The sequence below is a fragment of the Triturus cristatus genome, chromosome 3_1 (genome assembly GCF_964204655.1).
Source record: "Triturus cristatus chromosome 3_1, aTriCri1.1, whole genome shotgun sequence".
Taxonomy (NCBI): domain Eukaryota; kingdom Metazoa; phylum Chordata; class Amphibia; order Caudata; family Salamandridae; genus Triturus; species Triturus cristatus.
The window spans coordinates 971,775,250-971,791,227 of NC_140583.1; the positions used below are offsets into that span (position 1 = coordinate 971,775,250).

The window sequence follows — 15,978 nt, forward strand, 5'->3', positions numbered from 1 at the left end:
TGTGGGGGTTGCCTATACCCACCCACAAATCGGGCCTATGTGCGGGAATAATACGTAATTAGCGGCTGCCTGCAGATTCCAAAACTATCACAGAAATGTGAGGACATTTTTTTTTGGGGTCAAAGTTTGAGGTATGCAAGGGCTGCTGGGAAAGAAAACCTAGTGAGAGCCATACACGTCACCTCATACTGGACTCCTGAGGTGTCTGGTTCAAATAAGAAATAAAAAAGCACAGGCCTGCCAAGTTTCCCTTGTTGCCGGCTGAGCAAAAGACAAAAATCCACAGCTAGCCACATTGCAAAAACAAACCAAAAAAAAAGAAAAAAGGGTGCACTTTCAGTTGAAAGAGATGATGTGTCTATGTTGTGTTTCGGAGCCTTTCCTGTTGCGGGCACTAGCCCTACCCACACAAGTGAGGTACGATTTTTATTGGGACACATGTTGGAATGATGAGTGGTAGAAAATTTGTGGCTCCCCACAATTCCAGACGTTTTCTTCACAGAAATGTGAGGAAAATGTGTTTTTAGTCCAGGTTTTAGGTTTGCAAAGGTTTTTGGGTCAGAAAGCCTGGTGGAAGCCACACATCACCCAACCCTGGATTCCCCTGTGTTTAGTTTGAAAAAATATACAGATTTGCTAGGTTTTCATAGGAGTGTGCTGACGTAGGGCCCAAAATCCACGGCTACTCACACTGGAAAAAAGGGTCAGTTTTCAGTGGAAAAAATGTGATGTGTCCATGTTGTGTTTAGGGCCCTTTCCTGTTGCAGGCGTCACCCACACAAGTGAGGAACCATTGTTACCAGGAGACATGTGGGAATACAGAATAGTAGAGAATTTGTTATTACCAGTTGTATTTCTCTTGATTTGTGCCTTCCAATTGTAAGGCAGTGTGTAAGAAAGAAGACATTGTGATAGATGCCTTCTGAATCACATGGCAGCATGGGTACCCACAGAGAAGTACAAATAATCACGGCTCATGAACTCTGTACCTTGTGTCTACTTCAGAAATACATAGGTTCTTTGATACCCCTTTTTCAATCATGTTTTACCACATGAATTGCTCTATATCCGGTAGACAATGAAAAACCAGTGTAAGGTGTGGTTCACTTCTTGGCTCTGGTTACCTCTGGTTCTTGGAGAACCTACAAAACCTATACATCCACGCAACCAGAAGGGTCTAGCAAGCACAATGGCATGCTGCTTTTGTAAACTGGCCCTCGTTACAAGAAGTTACAAATGAAAACATTGTCACAAATGACTGTTTTTTCCTACTCATTTTCAATGTATTTTTTATTTTAGCAGTTTTTTTATTAGGAAAACCTTGAGGTATCTTGGCAGATGGCCCCTTGTTGAATTTAGAATTATGTCTAGTTTTCTGAAATATATAGATTTCTCACATCACCCATGGGTTTCAACCGGTTTTCTATCTCAAATTGGAAATAGGCTGAAAGCACAAAAAATTGGTACAACAGGCTACCTATTAAAAAAAAAATGCCAAAATTGAGGTAAAAAAGAAAAAAAACGTTTTGGGGAATCAGCTTTTCATGTTCCTGAAAGCTGGGAAAATTTTGACTTTAGCACAACAAAGCTTTTGTGGATGCCAACTTTAGGAGGAAAAAAACAGCAGAAGCTTTTTATGGAGCAATTGTTTTTATTTTCACCACAAAACCCAATATTTTGTTGTATTTTGGCTACTTCTCTCTCCCCTCCAGGGGAATCCACAGAATGCCAAACAAGAGCTAAGCGTTCTAAGGGAAAAGGCAGAGCAGCTAAAGGGTTAATGTTTAATGCTGCAAAAGCCTTTGACAGAGTGAATTGGTCCAATTTGAATGTGTTTCTTAAGCAGAATGGCTTAGGAGTAAACTGTTAAAGGCAATCCAACTAGTATACAACAAACCTGCCGCAAGAATAGTTATTGATAGGGGAAGACGCCTCACAATTTAAGATACGTGGCACTAGGCAAGGGTGCCTTTAATCTCCTCTATTGTTTAATTTATAAATAGATCCTCTAGCCAAGAGGCTGAGGAGTGAGCCTGCCATTACTTCTTTTTCCTATAATGAATGTGATAGAATGTAGCACAGTATTCAAATGAACAAATGATTTATACAAACAATCTGGAGAATTCTCTCCCTGTAATGTATCTAAATATGCAGAAGTTTGGTATCTGGGTACTTGGTGAATAAACACGAACTAAGACCAAGGCCTTGAACATGCCCACTGGCAATGCTTTAATTACGAAGGAGGTTAGTATTAAGAAGTCAGGGTGGTTCAAGATTCACATAATTTGACACATACATTAAGATGGGAATGGCTAAAACATAGCAACTGTTGAGCTCATGGGCGAACCTCCCTCTAACAATCTATGTGAGATTCAACCAGACCAAATTGACAGTTGTGCCACAAATGCAAGTTCCTCTTTAAAACGATCCCCATGTATTTTTACAAATAAGGGGTTTAATAGATTGCAGGCAGGGAAAAGGGAGCAGATTTATCAGGGCATCTTAAGGAGTCAGGATTTTCTGGAAAAGGCTACGAAGAGAAGAAATGGGAGAGGGGGTGGGATGCTAACCAGTCCAGTCTTTCAATCGTATTGTTGGACCTTCTAATGGAAAAACAGTAGAATGTTGCAAGAAAGAATCCTTGTTCTGTCTCTGACCAAAGCCCTTGCCCCTGGAGAGGGTCCATATGAGCCCCCAACCTTGGAGGGAAGTATCCGTGACAATGGTCTGAGAAGGTGGGCCCTGGTGAAAAGAAACTCCCTTTAGTAGATGGGATCGCTTCATCCACCAACTTATTGAATCCTTGGCCGACAGGAGGAGAAAAACACCGTCCTCCCAGTGACCTGATGTCTGCGTCCACTGGTCTTCCAGAGATTGTTGCAGAGGACGCATATGTAATTTGCCGTTTCGCACAATGAAGATGCATGATGCCATCGAGCCTAGCAGCGATGACACCTGTCTGACTGAGGGATGGTGAGAAAGGAGAAGATTGCTGCATTTCTCGCAGATTAAGTAGAACCTCTCCTCATGGCACAAGCTTGCCCTTGCGGTATCCAGATAAGCACCCAGACAGTGGACCTTTTTTGCGTCGGGTTGAAGATCAACTTTTTGTAGTGGAGTTGCAGGCCCAGATTGTTCAGCACGTGAAGGCAGTATGCAAGAGGAATCTGAAGCAGAGTGGGTGACTAGCTCTTCAGAATCCAGTCGTCCAGGTAAGGATATATGAATATCCCCCATTTGCGAGGAAAAGCTAGCACTACTGCCATGCATTTTGAAAAAGTGCGGGGAGCTGATTTGAGCACAAATGAGAGAACCTTGAACTGGAAGTGATGGAGCGCAACTTGAAACCGCAGAAATTTCCGAAGTTTCTTGGAAACTGGTACATGAAAGTAGGCGTCCTGCAGATCAACGGAGCACATCCAGTCCAGTTGGTGCAGTTGAGGAAAGATTTGGTGCAGTGCCAACATAGAAATCTTTCTTTGCGGATGATTTGGTTTAAAAACCTCAGGTGGAGTATTGGTCTGTACTCTCTGGTAAGGCCTCTTTTCTGTACCAGAAATTAACGAGAATAAATTGCTTGCCTTCATTGTGGAACAGGGCCTGTTTCTATAGCATCTTTCTGCAGAAGACTGGTCACCTCAGCTTGCAACAAGAGGTGTTTTTGGAGAAATTTTACTTGAGGAGACAATAATGGAGAGGGGGACTTGAATCTGAACAAATAGCCATTCTGCACAATATTTACTACCCACTGGTCTTTTGTTATTTTCTTCCACTCGTCCAGGTGAAACATAATACTTCCCCCCCCCCCCCCCCCCCCGATTGGTTAACAGGAATGGGCTAAGGCATAGCTTATTGTTTGCCAATTGTTTTGTTGCAGAAGATGCTTGTCTTACAGCTCCCCTTCCTCGACCAGGCCTTCTCTGATGATAGTGAGACCTGGGTTGATGTTGAGTTGACCAGTGAGGAGTTTGAACCCTCTGCTGGAAAGAGCGCCGGAACTTTTGAAGAAACTTATTTCATTTCTCCGGTCCAACAGCTTTCAGAGTGTCCAACTCCATTTTCATTATCTCATCATTCACATGAGATCCAAAGAGAGACGTGCCATTGAAGGGGAGATTCACAATTCTCAGCTGTGCATCAGGTTTCAGCCCCGTGAGACGCAGCCAGGTTTTGCGGCTAGAGCAAATACCAAGGGACTAGCCATGAGCAGCCAGATCTGATGCATCAGCAGCAGCACTAATGACCTGGTTTGCCACCAAGCCGCCTTCCTGCAGAATTTCTTGGAAATCTTGCTGCTCTTCTTTGGGCAGCTTGTCCGTCAAATCGGGCCAAAGAATCCCAGAAAGACTTGTCATACTGCCTCAGGAGAGCCGATACACTGGCCACCTTCATTACTGATGCCGATGTGCTACACATCCTTTTGCCCAAAGAGTCCGTGTTTTTGCTGTCCTCCTCTGGAAGGACTGCTGAGGATGTTGAGGCTGGATGTGTTTTCCTGGCTGCCGCCACTATGACTGAATCTGGAGGAGGATCTGATCGAAGAAACAGTTAATTCTGATCCGGGGCCTTGTACTTCTTGGAAAATCGTGGGGGAGCTAAGCCCACTGTAGCCAGAGTCAGAAAAGACTGCATAGCTGGTTCTAGCAGACCAGGGACCAAAGGAAGCAGAGTCCTAAGCAATGATCTGTGGTGCAGGGTTTGAAATATAAATGATGAAGAGGCTGTCGGTGCCGACATATCCATGTTCAGTTTGCTGGCTACCCGGCATGGAACCTCGTTAAAAGTCCCTATATCATCAATCGGGGATACCCTGGCTGGAGGTGTCGCTGACAATGCTGGTAAATAGTCTCTTATAAAAGATATTGAGGACGTGGACCATGACTGGGACCTCCGTCTCCTTTTTGGGGTGGAAGGAGGATGAGATCCAGATCGTCCCCGTGTCCTAGATTTTGAGCGTCGAGCCGATGGAAACCTAGCTCTCCTCGGGGACCTGCGTGGAGAAGCCCTCGTGGATGCAGGAGGCGGCGGCCCAGCTGAGACCCTGGAGGTAGAGAACGTTCTGGAGAATGCCGAGCCCGGACTTGTGTGTGGAACCTTCCAATGCTGCACATTCTCTAGCCACCTTGGGAAAAGATTGTCAGGAGGGGTTTTCTCTCCCGGAACCAGAGATCCCTCCGGTGTGATCTGCACAATATGAATGCCAGGCGAAGCGGACACTTCCCTCGACGTCAACCATAAGGACTTTGACGTCGACCTTTCTAGCACTTCTCCTGATGGAACCAAGAGAATTTCCTCCCTCGACAGCGAACAATGCCCGGTCGCCTGCGACGTCGACCACTTATGCGGCGAGGCATTTGGGGACTCATGTCTGTGCGAAGATGCCCTCAACGACTGTCTCCCCGACGTCGACGGTCTACGGGACTGTGATGGAGTCCTCGACATTGACCGCCTGTAGGCTTGCGGCGGTGTCTTCAACGTCGGTCCCCTTGACGTCGATTGTCTATGGGTCTGCGGGGAGAGTCCTAGACGTCAACCGCCTGTAGGTTTGCGGCAGTGTCTTCGATGTTGATCCTCTCACCGACAGTCGTGACAGCGGCGGAGATCCAGAAGCTGACCGTTGTCTCGAAGTCAACGGATGCTTTCTCGATGTTGACCTTTTCTGAGAGGAGGGCTCTTTGAATGCAGGATTGCTCTCAAGGCCACTTTTAGAATGTCCTTTTCCTCTCTCCAGTAAGGCTTGTAGTCTTATCTTCTCCCTGTCCCACAGAGTTCTTCTGGAGAAATGCTGGCAGTAATAACATTTCTCTTGATTGTGTGAAGATGGCAAACACACAATGCAAACAGAGTGTGGGTCTGATTTTGCCATTTTCATCCCACAGAAAGGATTTGTTAAATAAAGCTGCCATTTCCGACAGAAAATAGTTCTCAAAATTGCCATAAAATAACTAAAAGAGTGATCAGCAGTCTCAAATGTCAAAGTAGATATTAAATAAACCAATTTCTGACTAGAATAATCAAAAATTGACAAGCTCAGTGCTCCAGGATCCTCACAGAAGGAGCCGGAAAAAAGATTTGACCTGTCACCTGTGGTGCATGATGGGAGCAGGGGAATCCTGGAGGTCTTAAAGGCAAGGTGACAAGTTTTTTGTACTGTGATGTTTTTTCATCTATGCAGCTTATGGGTTAATTGCCTGCTATTACTTTTTGTTTTCTCTGAAAATAAAGGGCGATCTTGGAACATTATTGGAGGGTATGTTCTCTATTACAGTATTTATATGCTCATTTATTTTCCTCAATTAGAAACCCATGTAATTTTGGCATATTAGCCTATTTGAGGTATAATAGGCTGCATGTTTGTATATGTATGCATGTATGTTTTTGGAAGTACTCCGTACTTTTAGCTGAAACATACACATAAATATGTATTTTGTATATGCTCTGGGGTCCCGCACGTGGGCGGGGAATATTCAGTGCTTATGACTATTGATGAATATCCCCTAGAAGAGAATACTCATTTCCTTTGAAGAGCAGGATGAACGGGAAGATTACAGTAGGACACTGGTTAGTGGTAACATAGAAGATGCAATTACAAAAGGGTAATGGAACAACAACTATAAAAAGGATGGTTTATTCTTAATAAAAAAATAAATGGTTAGCTGAGAATGGCTAATCTGATATGAGTAGAAAAACCCTTTTGGGGAGTTGATGGCTAAATCTGCAGAACATTGAACATTTGCTAGGGGGAAAGAAAATTTGGTCCCAACACATATTTCAAGGACAGAATGGTTAATTTGTGTCATGAAGACTGCGCTGGAAACACAGATGCGAAGAAAAGAGCAAGGGATCTATAATGTGGCAAGAAATATGAGAGAATGCAGGAAATGAGAGTTCTCAACAAAACTTTAAGACCATCATTTTGTCAGGCAGTGTGTCCACAAATTGTGTGAGAAAATGTTGCCACTGACATTTCAGGTCCTATCATGTCAATCAGTGGTATGAATAGCTATATGAAAGGTATTGTTAGATGTATTTTCCTGGTGGGCAATTTTAATGAAATTATTGACAAGGCAGACACTAAGGCAGTCATAAGCATTTGGGGCAAAGTCTTTGTAATGGAGGACATAGATTGTATTAACAAGTGAAATGCATACAAATTAAATCAGTCGATGTGCATATTTAAGGCAACCAACTATAGATAACAATAGAGTATGATAATAGGACAATGATAAACAGAAAGAAGATAAACAGAAAGAACCAAGGCAACAAGGTTATTTATCAAAAATACAAAAAAACATTTATTGAATTATTACCAGAGAGCTACTATTCATACTCTCACATTCATATCCATCAATCTCACTCTCATTCATACACAAAGATTAAAAATCTGACAATTTGTGCAATAGTGGATTGGCACAAAGGTTTTATCAAATAATCCAAATAAAACAATGTGGCACAATTTCGTATGATTGGTGGTAGTTCTGCGCGCGTTTCGGCACGCCAAGGTGCCTTCGTCAGGAACAACTGTAGAATCTCCTGCCGATATATATGAGGTAACCAAGGATCTGCTTTTACACTTTGAGGTAAATTCAGAGCTTGATAATTGATCTACGCTTAATTTAATATGCGTTGAAAAGTAACTTTTGGTGCCGCGCAGGGGGAGGCAGAACTGTCTCACTGTTTAAATTGGTTTGTTCATTTATTAAGATGCTGAATGTGGGCTTTATTACTGGAATAATGTTAGGTATCTTGATACACGATATCGGTTAATCTGCTGTTCAGTAATTTTTCACTGATACGAAGCCACCGGATGTGGGGTTCTGGCTCTCAGCTGCAAGGACGCAAAGAACAGATGAAAGACTATTTACTCAGATGAAAGACTAATTACTCATATAAAAGACTATCTTCTCAGGATGGAAACTGAGCATGTAACTACTTCACTGCATCATCCCACTGGGAGCGGACAGATTTAATGGACTAATCAAGGGAACTTTACAGGTTAATGATTAAACCAAAGTTAGAAGAACAGTTAAAAACAAAATGTTGGGTTATAGAAGAATAACCCAATTATACTATAGAATTTAATATAGGTGCTGTTAGGAGGAGTAGAAGACACAAAGGTTGCAGCTGGCTATATGCAAGATGTCAAAACTGTAAAGTGTTTTATTTTTGAGGGGTGCAGGGGAAGAAAAACATGCACATCTAGTGAATGAACTGCACAATGTAAAACCAGAAACCCTGGGATTAATCCCAATTTAATGACATTTTGGGACCCTAGACAATTTTATTTCACTTAACCTCTTTTTCTTCATTCATTCATCAAATATAAGAGGACCTCAAAATACATGCATTCACGTGTGCTTTATAAAACCTTCTTCTGTGTTTGATTTAATAAGCTATCATATTGTTCATGTGTAAAAGGAATCCAGGCGACCCAAAGAGTGAATTTAACTGAATTGCGTCTTGGTTCACTATTGGCATTGTTCTTAAGTTAGGGGAAAGAATGAATGATTCTAAATTCAGGTTTGAAAACTACCACTTAAAAAAATAATCGTCTCAGGGCACTGACAATCTAAATTACTAAGGTACAACAATTGTGCATGTTAATAAAATACACATTTTGAATTTAAGAGACTTCATTATTTTTTTAACAGGTTTCCTCCAAGCGGTCTTTAAAAATTAAAGTATTCCTAAAGTTAAGCAGTGCAGGACACCCTAGTTCTTTCCTTTCTTTTACCTTAAATGAACAGTAAAGCATTTATTTCAAAGTTAAACATCTTTTTGTTAGTGCTCAGTTCAGTGCTGCTGATGGCGAGGGGCCGCATGTAAAGGTCAGGACAGTCACATGCGGCCACTGGGGCGTTATTTTTCGTATTATTGCTGTACAATAATTTCGTAATGTTGTTTTACGGAGTTATAGTACAGGGAAAGGTTGTCTTTAGTGGCTGCGTAAACATTTCTGTCACATGCTTGTGGTCTGTTAATGGTGTTATAAGGATATTCGCTGTTGCAGTTCTTTCTGGCCTGGTTGCAGGGAAGACAGTAGCCACGGGTTGCTGTTGAATACACTTTAATTCAATCTAATTCTTCGCTGGAGAATTTACGGTGCATGGCAATGAAAATTCATACAAGGTTTTACTTAATTCGCTGCCCTTTCCAGAACATAAATGACAACTTAAAAGGTGCGATTAACAATTTTAGTGACTGGATATCAGTAAGAGTTTTCAGAATACGGAAACAGCAGACCTTTATCGGCACAAACATAACACAAAGAAATTGATTGAAAGGCAATCTTTTTTGTTGTTCAAAATAAAGACAGCACTGATATTTTTTTTAAAGTTACCTTCCCATGATGATCTTTACACCACTCAGACATACCGTCTAGCAGCTCATCAGGCTGCTTGATGATCAAGTTTGGGCCCTTCAAAGAAAACACAACTCAAAGTAAACAAACGAACAGAAAAAAAATTCTATCCAGCAAAAAAAATGTTACTCTCGTAAGTCAAGGAGTAATTTCTTACACTTTGCAGAAACAATTAATGAACATTAACAAGCAATGGATTCAAACAAACATCAAGATCAGAGATCACTATCAAAGGGAATCTATCTAAAATATGTTAAGTCTCTAATGGGTAGACAAGGTCCATGAGATCAGCCCTGTTGTCCTTTATTGCATCAGGTACAAAACCAAAAAAGAGACTGCATCAATATTGGATTCTTTAGACAAAACTTGTAATAATTGTGGAAGTGTTTCCTGGCCCCTAACATCTGCTCTAAATGTTTCACCTTACATAAATATGTTTAACGCAGGTCTACCTTTGGTTACACCTTATTTGGTAGAGACTATCTGCAGATTTCTTTTATTTTTTGTATTTTTATTTCAATAGTTTTTTTTACAGCACATGACATTTAACATAACATCTAACATGTACTCTGCATCGCTTGTTGTTACAGGGCAGCCCCAATTGGCTGGGTTAGTTGTAGTACAGTTCCGGTAGATTGGCTGCCACTCATCCACTGTCCTCGTATGGGCAAGAGAAAGAATGGGAGGGGCAAGGATAGGGACTAGAACAGAGAGCGAATAAACAAACTCCTGGCATGCTATATCTTTTCTCTATTGTCTAATGAGGGTTGCTTTCCGGGTAGTTCTACTAGTCCTATTCAGGGCGGCTCATATAGGTCTAGGTACTTGTCCAGGGATGCCTACATCTGCCTGCAGGGATGTCTCCAAGGTGAGTCACGTAGGGCAACTGTGTCCGCTCCTCTGAGATACGTCACCCAATTGAGCCATCCCTTGAACGTTGCCTTGGAGGGGTCTTTCCATTTATTGAGTACCATTTTCACTCTTGCTGTCAGAAGGAGATCCAGTAGTTCTCTGTCTTGTTGTGAGTCTACATCTGTCTTAATAAAAGCTGTTACCAGGGTGGCAAATTCCGTTTTTAGAGTACAACCTAACGTTTTATTTGAGAAGGTGAAGATCTTCTCCCAGAACGATTCGACTTTGGGACAGTAATATATAAGATGAGCCAGATCCCCCTTTCCCTTATTGCAATTCCAGCACTGATCGTTGGTCTTCAGGCCCAGGGTCGCCAGGCGCTCCGGGGTCCAGTAGATTTTGTGTAATGTCCAGAACTTTGTCTGAGCTAGTACCGGGGATATTTTGTTTTGTGTAGGGGAGGTCCATAGCATCTGGATCTCTTTTTCGCTGAGTGTGCCTCCAAGTTGGGACTCCCAGTAAGTAAGTGTATTTGTATTAAGTTTGGTTGAGCTGGGGCGTAGTAGTCTATAAACGTGTGATACTTGGTGGCCTATTCTATTAAGGTTGGTCATGTATTGAATGATTGAAGGCTTGACATTAGAGAGTTTCGCTTTGGTCAGTGCTGTTTTGATTTTAAGGAAATTATATAGTTCTATGTCTGATAAGTTAGGTTTGTTTTTTAGCATACTGAAAGTGGAGGGGGTCCCTCCCTCTTCAAGTTGGGGGGGGGGGGGGGGGGGGAGATACCAGTTTTTTTTCCACGAGTCTATAGAAAGTGGTTTGCCTCTGTATTTCATCTTTGCGTTCGCCCACAGTGATTCCCATCTTGAGTTTTTTATGCTGTGTTCCATCCTTTGGTCTACTTTTACTAGGGCGTTTCTCGTATTTTTGAGTATAGGGTTTGCTGCTAGCATTTGTTTATTAGCGGTTAGGAGAGCTAATGGTTCAAGGTGGTTTAGTATGGCTCTCTCTAGTCCCAACCAGACCGGTGTGTATTCCTGGCTGGGCAGGATCCAGTAGCTCCCCTGTTTTGCCAAGAAAGCAGTTTGGAAAGTTTTAAGGTCCGCCAGGTTCAGGCCCCCCAGTTTTTTCTCTAGTCTTAGTTTCTTAAGGCTTATCCTCGCTTTTTTGTCTCGCCAGATGAAATGGTTTAGCATCTTGTCTATTTTGCGATGGAACTCGTCTGGGAGTATTATAGGGAGCATATTTGACAGATAGTTGATCATTGGGGTGATCATCATCTTTACTGTTTTTATCCTCCCCCACCATGTTATGAATTTGGGCGACCAGCCTTCCAACAGCATCTTTATCTTGTCTAGCATTAGTTTTTCATTTTGTTCAAGTGTGCTTTTGAGGTCATTCCCGAAGTGTATACCTAGGTATTTAATGAAACCAGTTTGCCAGGCGAGGCCCGAATCCCCCCAGTATATCTCTAGTGGTGTATATGTTAAGTGGTTTGCATTCTGTTTTGTCTTTATTTAGCTTGTAACGGGAGAGGGATGAGTACTTATCTATGGACTCCATGAGGGTCATGACAGAGGATTTAGGGCTTTCTGTGACAATGAGAATGTCATCCGCGTACGCGGCTAGTTTAATTGTAACCTCATTGATGGTGACCCCTTTTATCTCCTCATTGGCCTTGATGTCCCTAATCAGTGGTTCTAGGGCCAGTAGAAACAGCGAGGGGGACAGGGGGCAACCTTGCCTTGTCCCTCGCTGTAGGGTGAAGGGCTCCGAGACGGCCCCATTGACTACGATACGAGCACTGGGTTTCTCGTATAGTGCCATAACTTTCCGCGTAAATGAGTCCCCTAGTTTGAAAGTCTGCATGCACCGTTTTTGAAAATGCCATGATACCCTATCAAACGCTTTTTCTGCGTCTAGTGTGATGGTCACCGCTGGTTTGCTGGTCTTGGCGGCTATTTTGAGTATATGACACAGGAGTCTGGTGTTGTCATGTGACATGCGTGTCTTAAGGAATCCTACTGGTGTGTTACTTAAGGAATCCTACTGGTGTGTTACTTAAGGAATCCTACTGGTGTGTTACTTATCAGTTGTGGTAGAACCTCATTAAGCCTTGTTGCCAGGATTTTGGCGTATACCTTGCAATCAGCGTTTATCAGGGAGATGGGCCTGTAGTTATGGGGCAGCTGATTGTTTTTGCCTTCTTTTGGGATAACTATATTTGCTTCGGACATGGTATGTGAGATCCTCCCCTCCCCCTCGCAGTAGTTAAATACTTTTTTCATAATTGGTTGCAGGTGAGTTGAGAAAGTCTTATAAAAGGTGGCGGTGTAGCCGTCTGGCCCGGGTGCTCTGTTGTCTTTAAGAGACTTCACTGCCATTTCGATTTCAGCTGAACTTATCTCCCGTCCCAAAGTGTGTGCTTCCTCGGGTGTTATCTTCGGGAGGTTTAGTCTTTCTAGGTACTCAGTGCCACCACTTTCGTCCAGCGATTGGCCTTTTTTTATAGAGATCTTGATAGAACTCACTAAATATTCGTAGGATTTCCTTATGTCTTGTGTGTGTGATGTTTTGTGAGTCTGTGAATGATGAGATGGTATGCTGTCTTTGTTTATGTTTCAAGTAAGAGGCCAGGAGCTTCCCTGCTTTGTTGGCCGCGCATAGGTTGATTTATATTGGTTTATCCACATTCCGGCCCTTTCGCTCAAGATTCTGTTGAATTCGTATTTTTTCTTTGTGAGTTCTGTCAGTGGACAAGCGTTCTCTGAGTCTGAGATATGGATTGCCTCTAATCTTTGGATATCCTTCTCTAGTTGTCCTAGCTGTGCTTTCGCGTTTGTTAATTTTGGCTTTAATATCCATGATTGTGCCCCTAATTGTGACCTTTAATGCGTCACACATGGTCTAAGGATCAGGAGTGTCGTTAAACCTAATGTATTCTTTAATTGCCTCTTCTATTTTATCTTTGTTGACCTGGTCTGACAAGACATTATTGAATCTTCATCTACGTGGATGTTCTTCATTAGGTCGCCCGCATAACAGTAGGCTAATGCATTGGTGGTCTGAGACAGTTCTTGTCGCAATGTCTGTGTGTTCTGTTAAGTGGGTGTGTGTTCTTGTGATTAGTATGTAATCTATTCTGCTGTATGAGTTGGAATAAAAGGTGTAATCTCTGGTGTCCAGGTGTTGTAGTCGCCACGGGTCTTTAAGGTTGAACCTGGTACATAATTCAGTGTGGTGTGCGCACTTGGGGGTAGTGAATGGCACTGTGATTGTCTGTCCAGAGTGTAGTCTAACGCTATGTTGAAGTCGCCTGCAATCACTGTTAGGTCATTTTGTGGAAATGCCTCCAGTCTTTTCGAGATGCCCTCCCAAAAATTGGAATCATCAGAGTTTGGGCCATAGATGTTGACTTAATGTATGCTTTCTTCCCCCCCTTTTCAGATGCGTCACAAGTATTCTCCCCTCCTCATCGCTTGGTTGTTCCTCTATACTTATTTTGGAGTTCTTGTTTATCAAGGTAATCACACCCTGCTTCTTTCCTGTGGCTGGAGAACAGGCCATCTGTCCGACCCATCTCGCCCTAATTCGTTCTACATCTTCAAGAGATAGCCTGGTCTCCTGTAGAAGGAAGACATCTCCTTTTGTTTTAGCTAGATAGTCTAGTATTTTTTTTCCTTTTAACTGGGTGGTTGAGACCTTTCACATTTAAGGAGACTATCTTTAGGTTGGACGTTAAGGATTTCGGGCTGTCTAGTGACATATTAATATGCTGGATGTTCGATGTTTTACCCAAAACCATTTTTACATTCTGTTTGGTATTCCTCCTTGCCCCTTTGGGACATTGGGTGGGCGCTAACTGTGTCTCCCTCTGTTGGGCCCGCTTCTGAGCTCCCCCCTAGGTCATAATGACGTTTCCTTCCTTGCATGCAGAAGTATTCTGGACATGCGACAGCAAAGATCCCGCTCCGCTTCCCCTGGTTCGCTATGATTCTTTACGACCGAGCTGCTATATAGATACACTCTCCACATCTGCATCTACTGGTCTTCTCTAGCACACTATAGCCCTTATTTATCAAAATGGGTGTTCTCTCATGGTTACTACGTTCCCACTGATACATTCCTATAGAAACTTTCCCCAAAAGGATATAGTGTTATAGTGTTTATCTTCTTAGTCCCATCGACTGTTTTTGTTTGAGTTGCATGCTCTGTTATTGTCGGTATATCGATCACATCACTTCTTGCGTTGGTACAGTTTCATGTTACAAGTTTCTTCCTTGGGACTGGATCGTCCATTCGAGGTAGATATTTGTGAGTTTAGGTCCTGCCTGAGGTAAGTCGTGTGTATTAAAGTAGAGGTAGATCCAGGTTCTGAGTATGCTTTTATGTTCATTCCTTCATTCCACTCTTAGATCCGGTGAGGCTCACCTCTTGTTTGTGCCTGCTTGAGAGGTTTCCATCTTTTGCTGTGTGGGAGCTTGTAGGTATCTGGACAGTTCTTTTGGGTCTTCAAATACGTGCGTTCTGCCTTGGTCGGTGATTCTGAACTTTGTGGGGCCTATAAATGCAGATTTCTTAAGGTAGAATATTTCCCAGCCGTCAGACTGGATCTGGAAGCTCCAGGGCAGTACATCTGTGCGCCGGTTGGTTGGCCTAGATTGGCTTCATGTCGGCTGAAAGTGAATTGTGTGGTGCCTATATAGGCCCCACGCCAGCTGGCTGACAGTTTCTTATCATGACATTTTCTTGCCATAAGCACAAAGCCACGGCAGAATGCTGATAGACCAGTGTGCAGCCATTAAGCAATTGAAAGGGCCTTCTATGCACACACACAAAATAACCCCAAAAAAAAAAACATTCGCAGAACCAGGGAGTACGAAAGGGTTGGTAAAGAATCTGCGGTAATATAGAGTCTCTACCAGATAAGGTGCTACCGAAGTTAAGTAACTTGTTCATCTGATAGAGACTTCTAGCCACAGATTCTTTATCTTTGAATAAATTTGTGATACCACACTTGCTGTGTCCAATCCAGTGCCACAAGAAGGACTTGGGACCAGTTGTTCCCGATCTTCATGTGTAGTATGGGCAGAAATGGTATCAGCGAGAAGACGTACAGGAGGCCTGAAATCTCGACAAAATGCACACCCGAGCGAGAGCCGCCTTGGAACCTCAAGCGTGTAGAAGTGCTGACATTGCACGATGTCGACAGTAGTGAATAGATCTAACCAAGGTTCTCCCCAATCGTGAAAGAGACCTTGCAAACCCTCTAGATGGAGAAGCAATTCATGATTCAAGAGGCATCGACAGTTGGGTTAGTCCACCCTGGCATACAGGGATCCCGCCTAGTGTTTTACAACCAGGAAAATATTGTGACCCGTCATCCATGTTCAGAAACGCAAGGCCTCTTGGCACATGGTCCACGACCCCACCTTGTCCTGTTTGTTGCAGTATCATTGTCCATGAACACCTGAACCAGCCTCCTCTTGAAGGAAGGCAGAAAAGCTTTAAATGCCAAGTTAATCGCTCTGGACTCCAACAGGTTTGTGTGGAGCTGAGAGTCCGCCGAAGACCAGAGGCCTCTGATCTCTACCTCTCCCAAATGGCCACCCCCACACAGAAGGGACACATCTGTCACCACTGTTAACGTTGGGTGAGGAAGGGGTCTGCTGCTAACCCAATTGCGGTTTGTTATCCACCACTACCGGTCCTTCACAGTTTCTTCCAATATCTGGACCAGGTTGGAGAGGTTCCCCTGATGC

The 15,978-nt window shown here is 43.1% G+C and overlaps 1 protein-coding gene across 1 annotated transcript in view; it reads right to left on the reverse strand.

Moving 5' to 3' along the window:
* LOC146861339 (oligoribonuclease, mitochondrial-like) overlaps positions 1 to 15,978 on the reverse strand; it is a 175,053-nt gene that overhangs the window by 111,036 nt on the left and 48,039 nt on the right. The window contains exon 3 of the mRNA XM_085645624.1: positions 9,341 to 9,418. Coding sequence (XP_085501750.1) covers positions 9,341 to 9,418 — 78 coding nt within the window. The remainder of the gene's footprint in view (positions 1 to 9,340; positions 9,419 to 15,978) is intronic.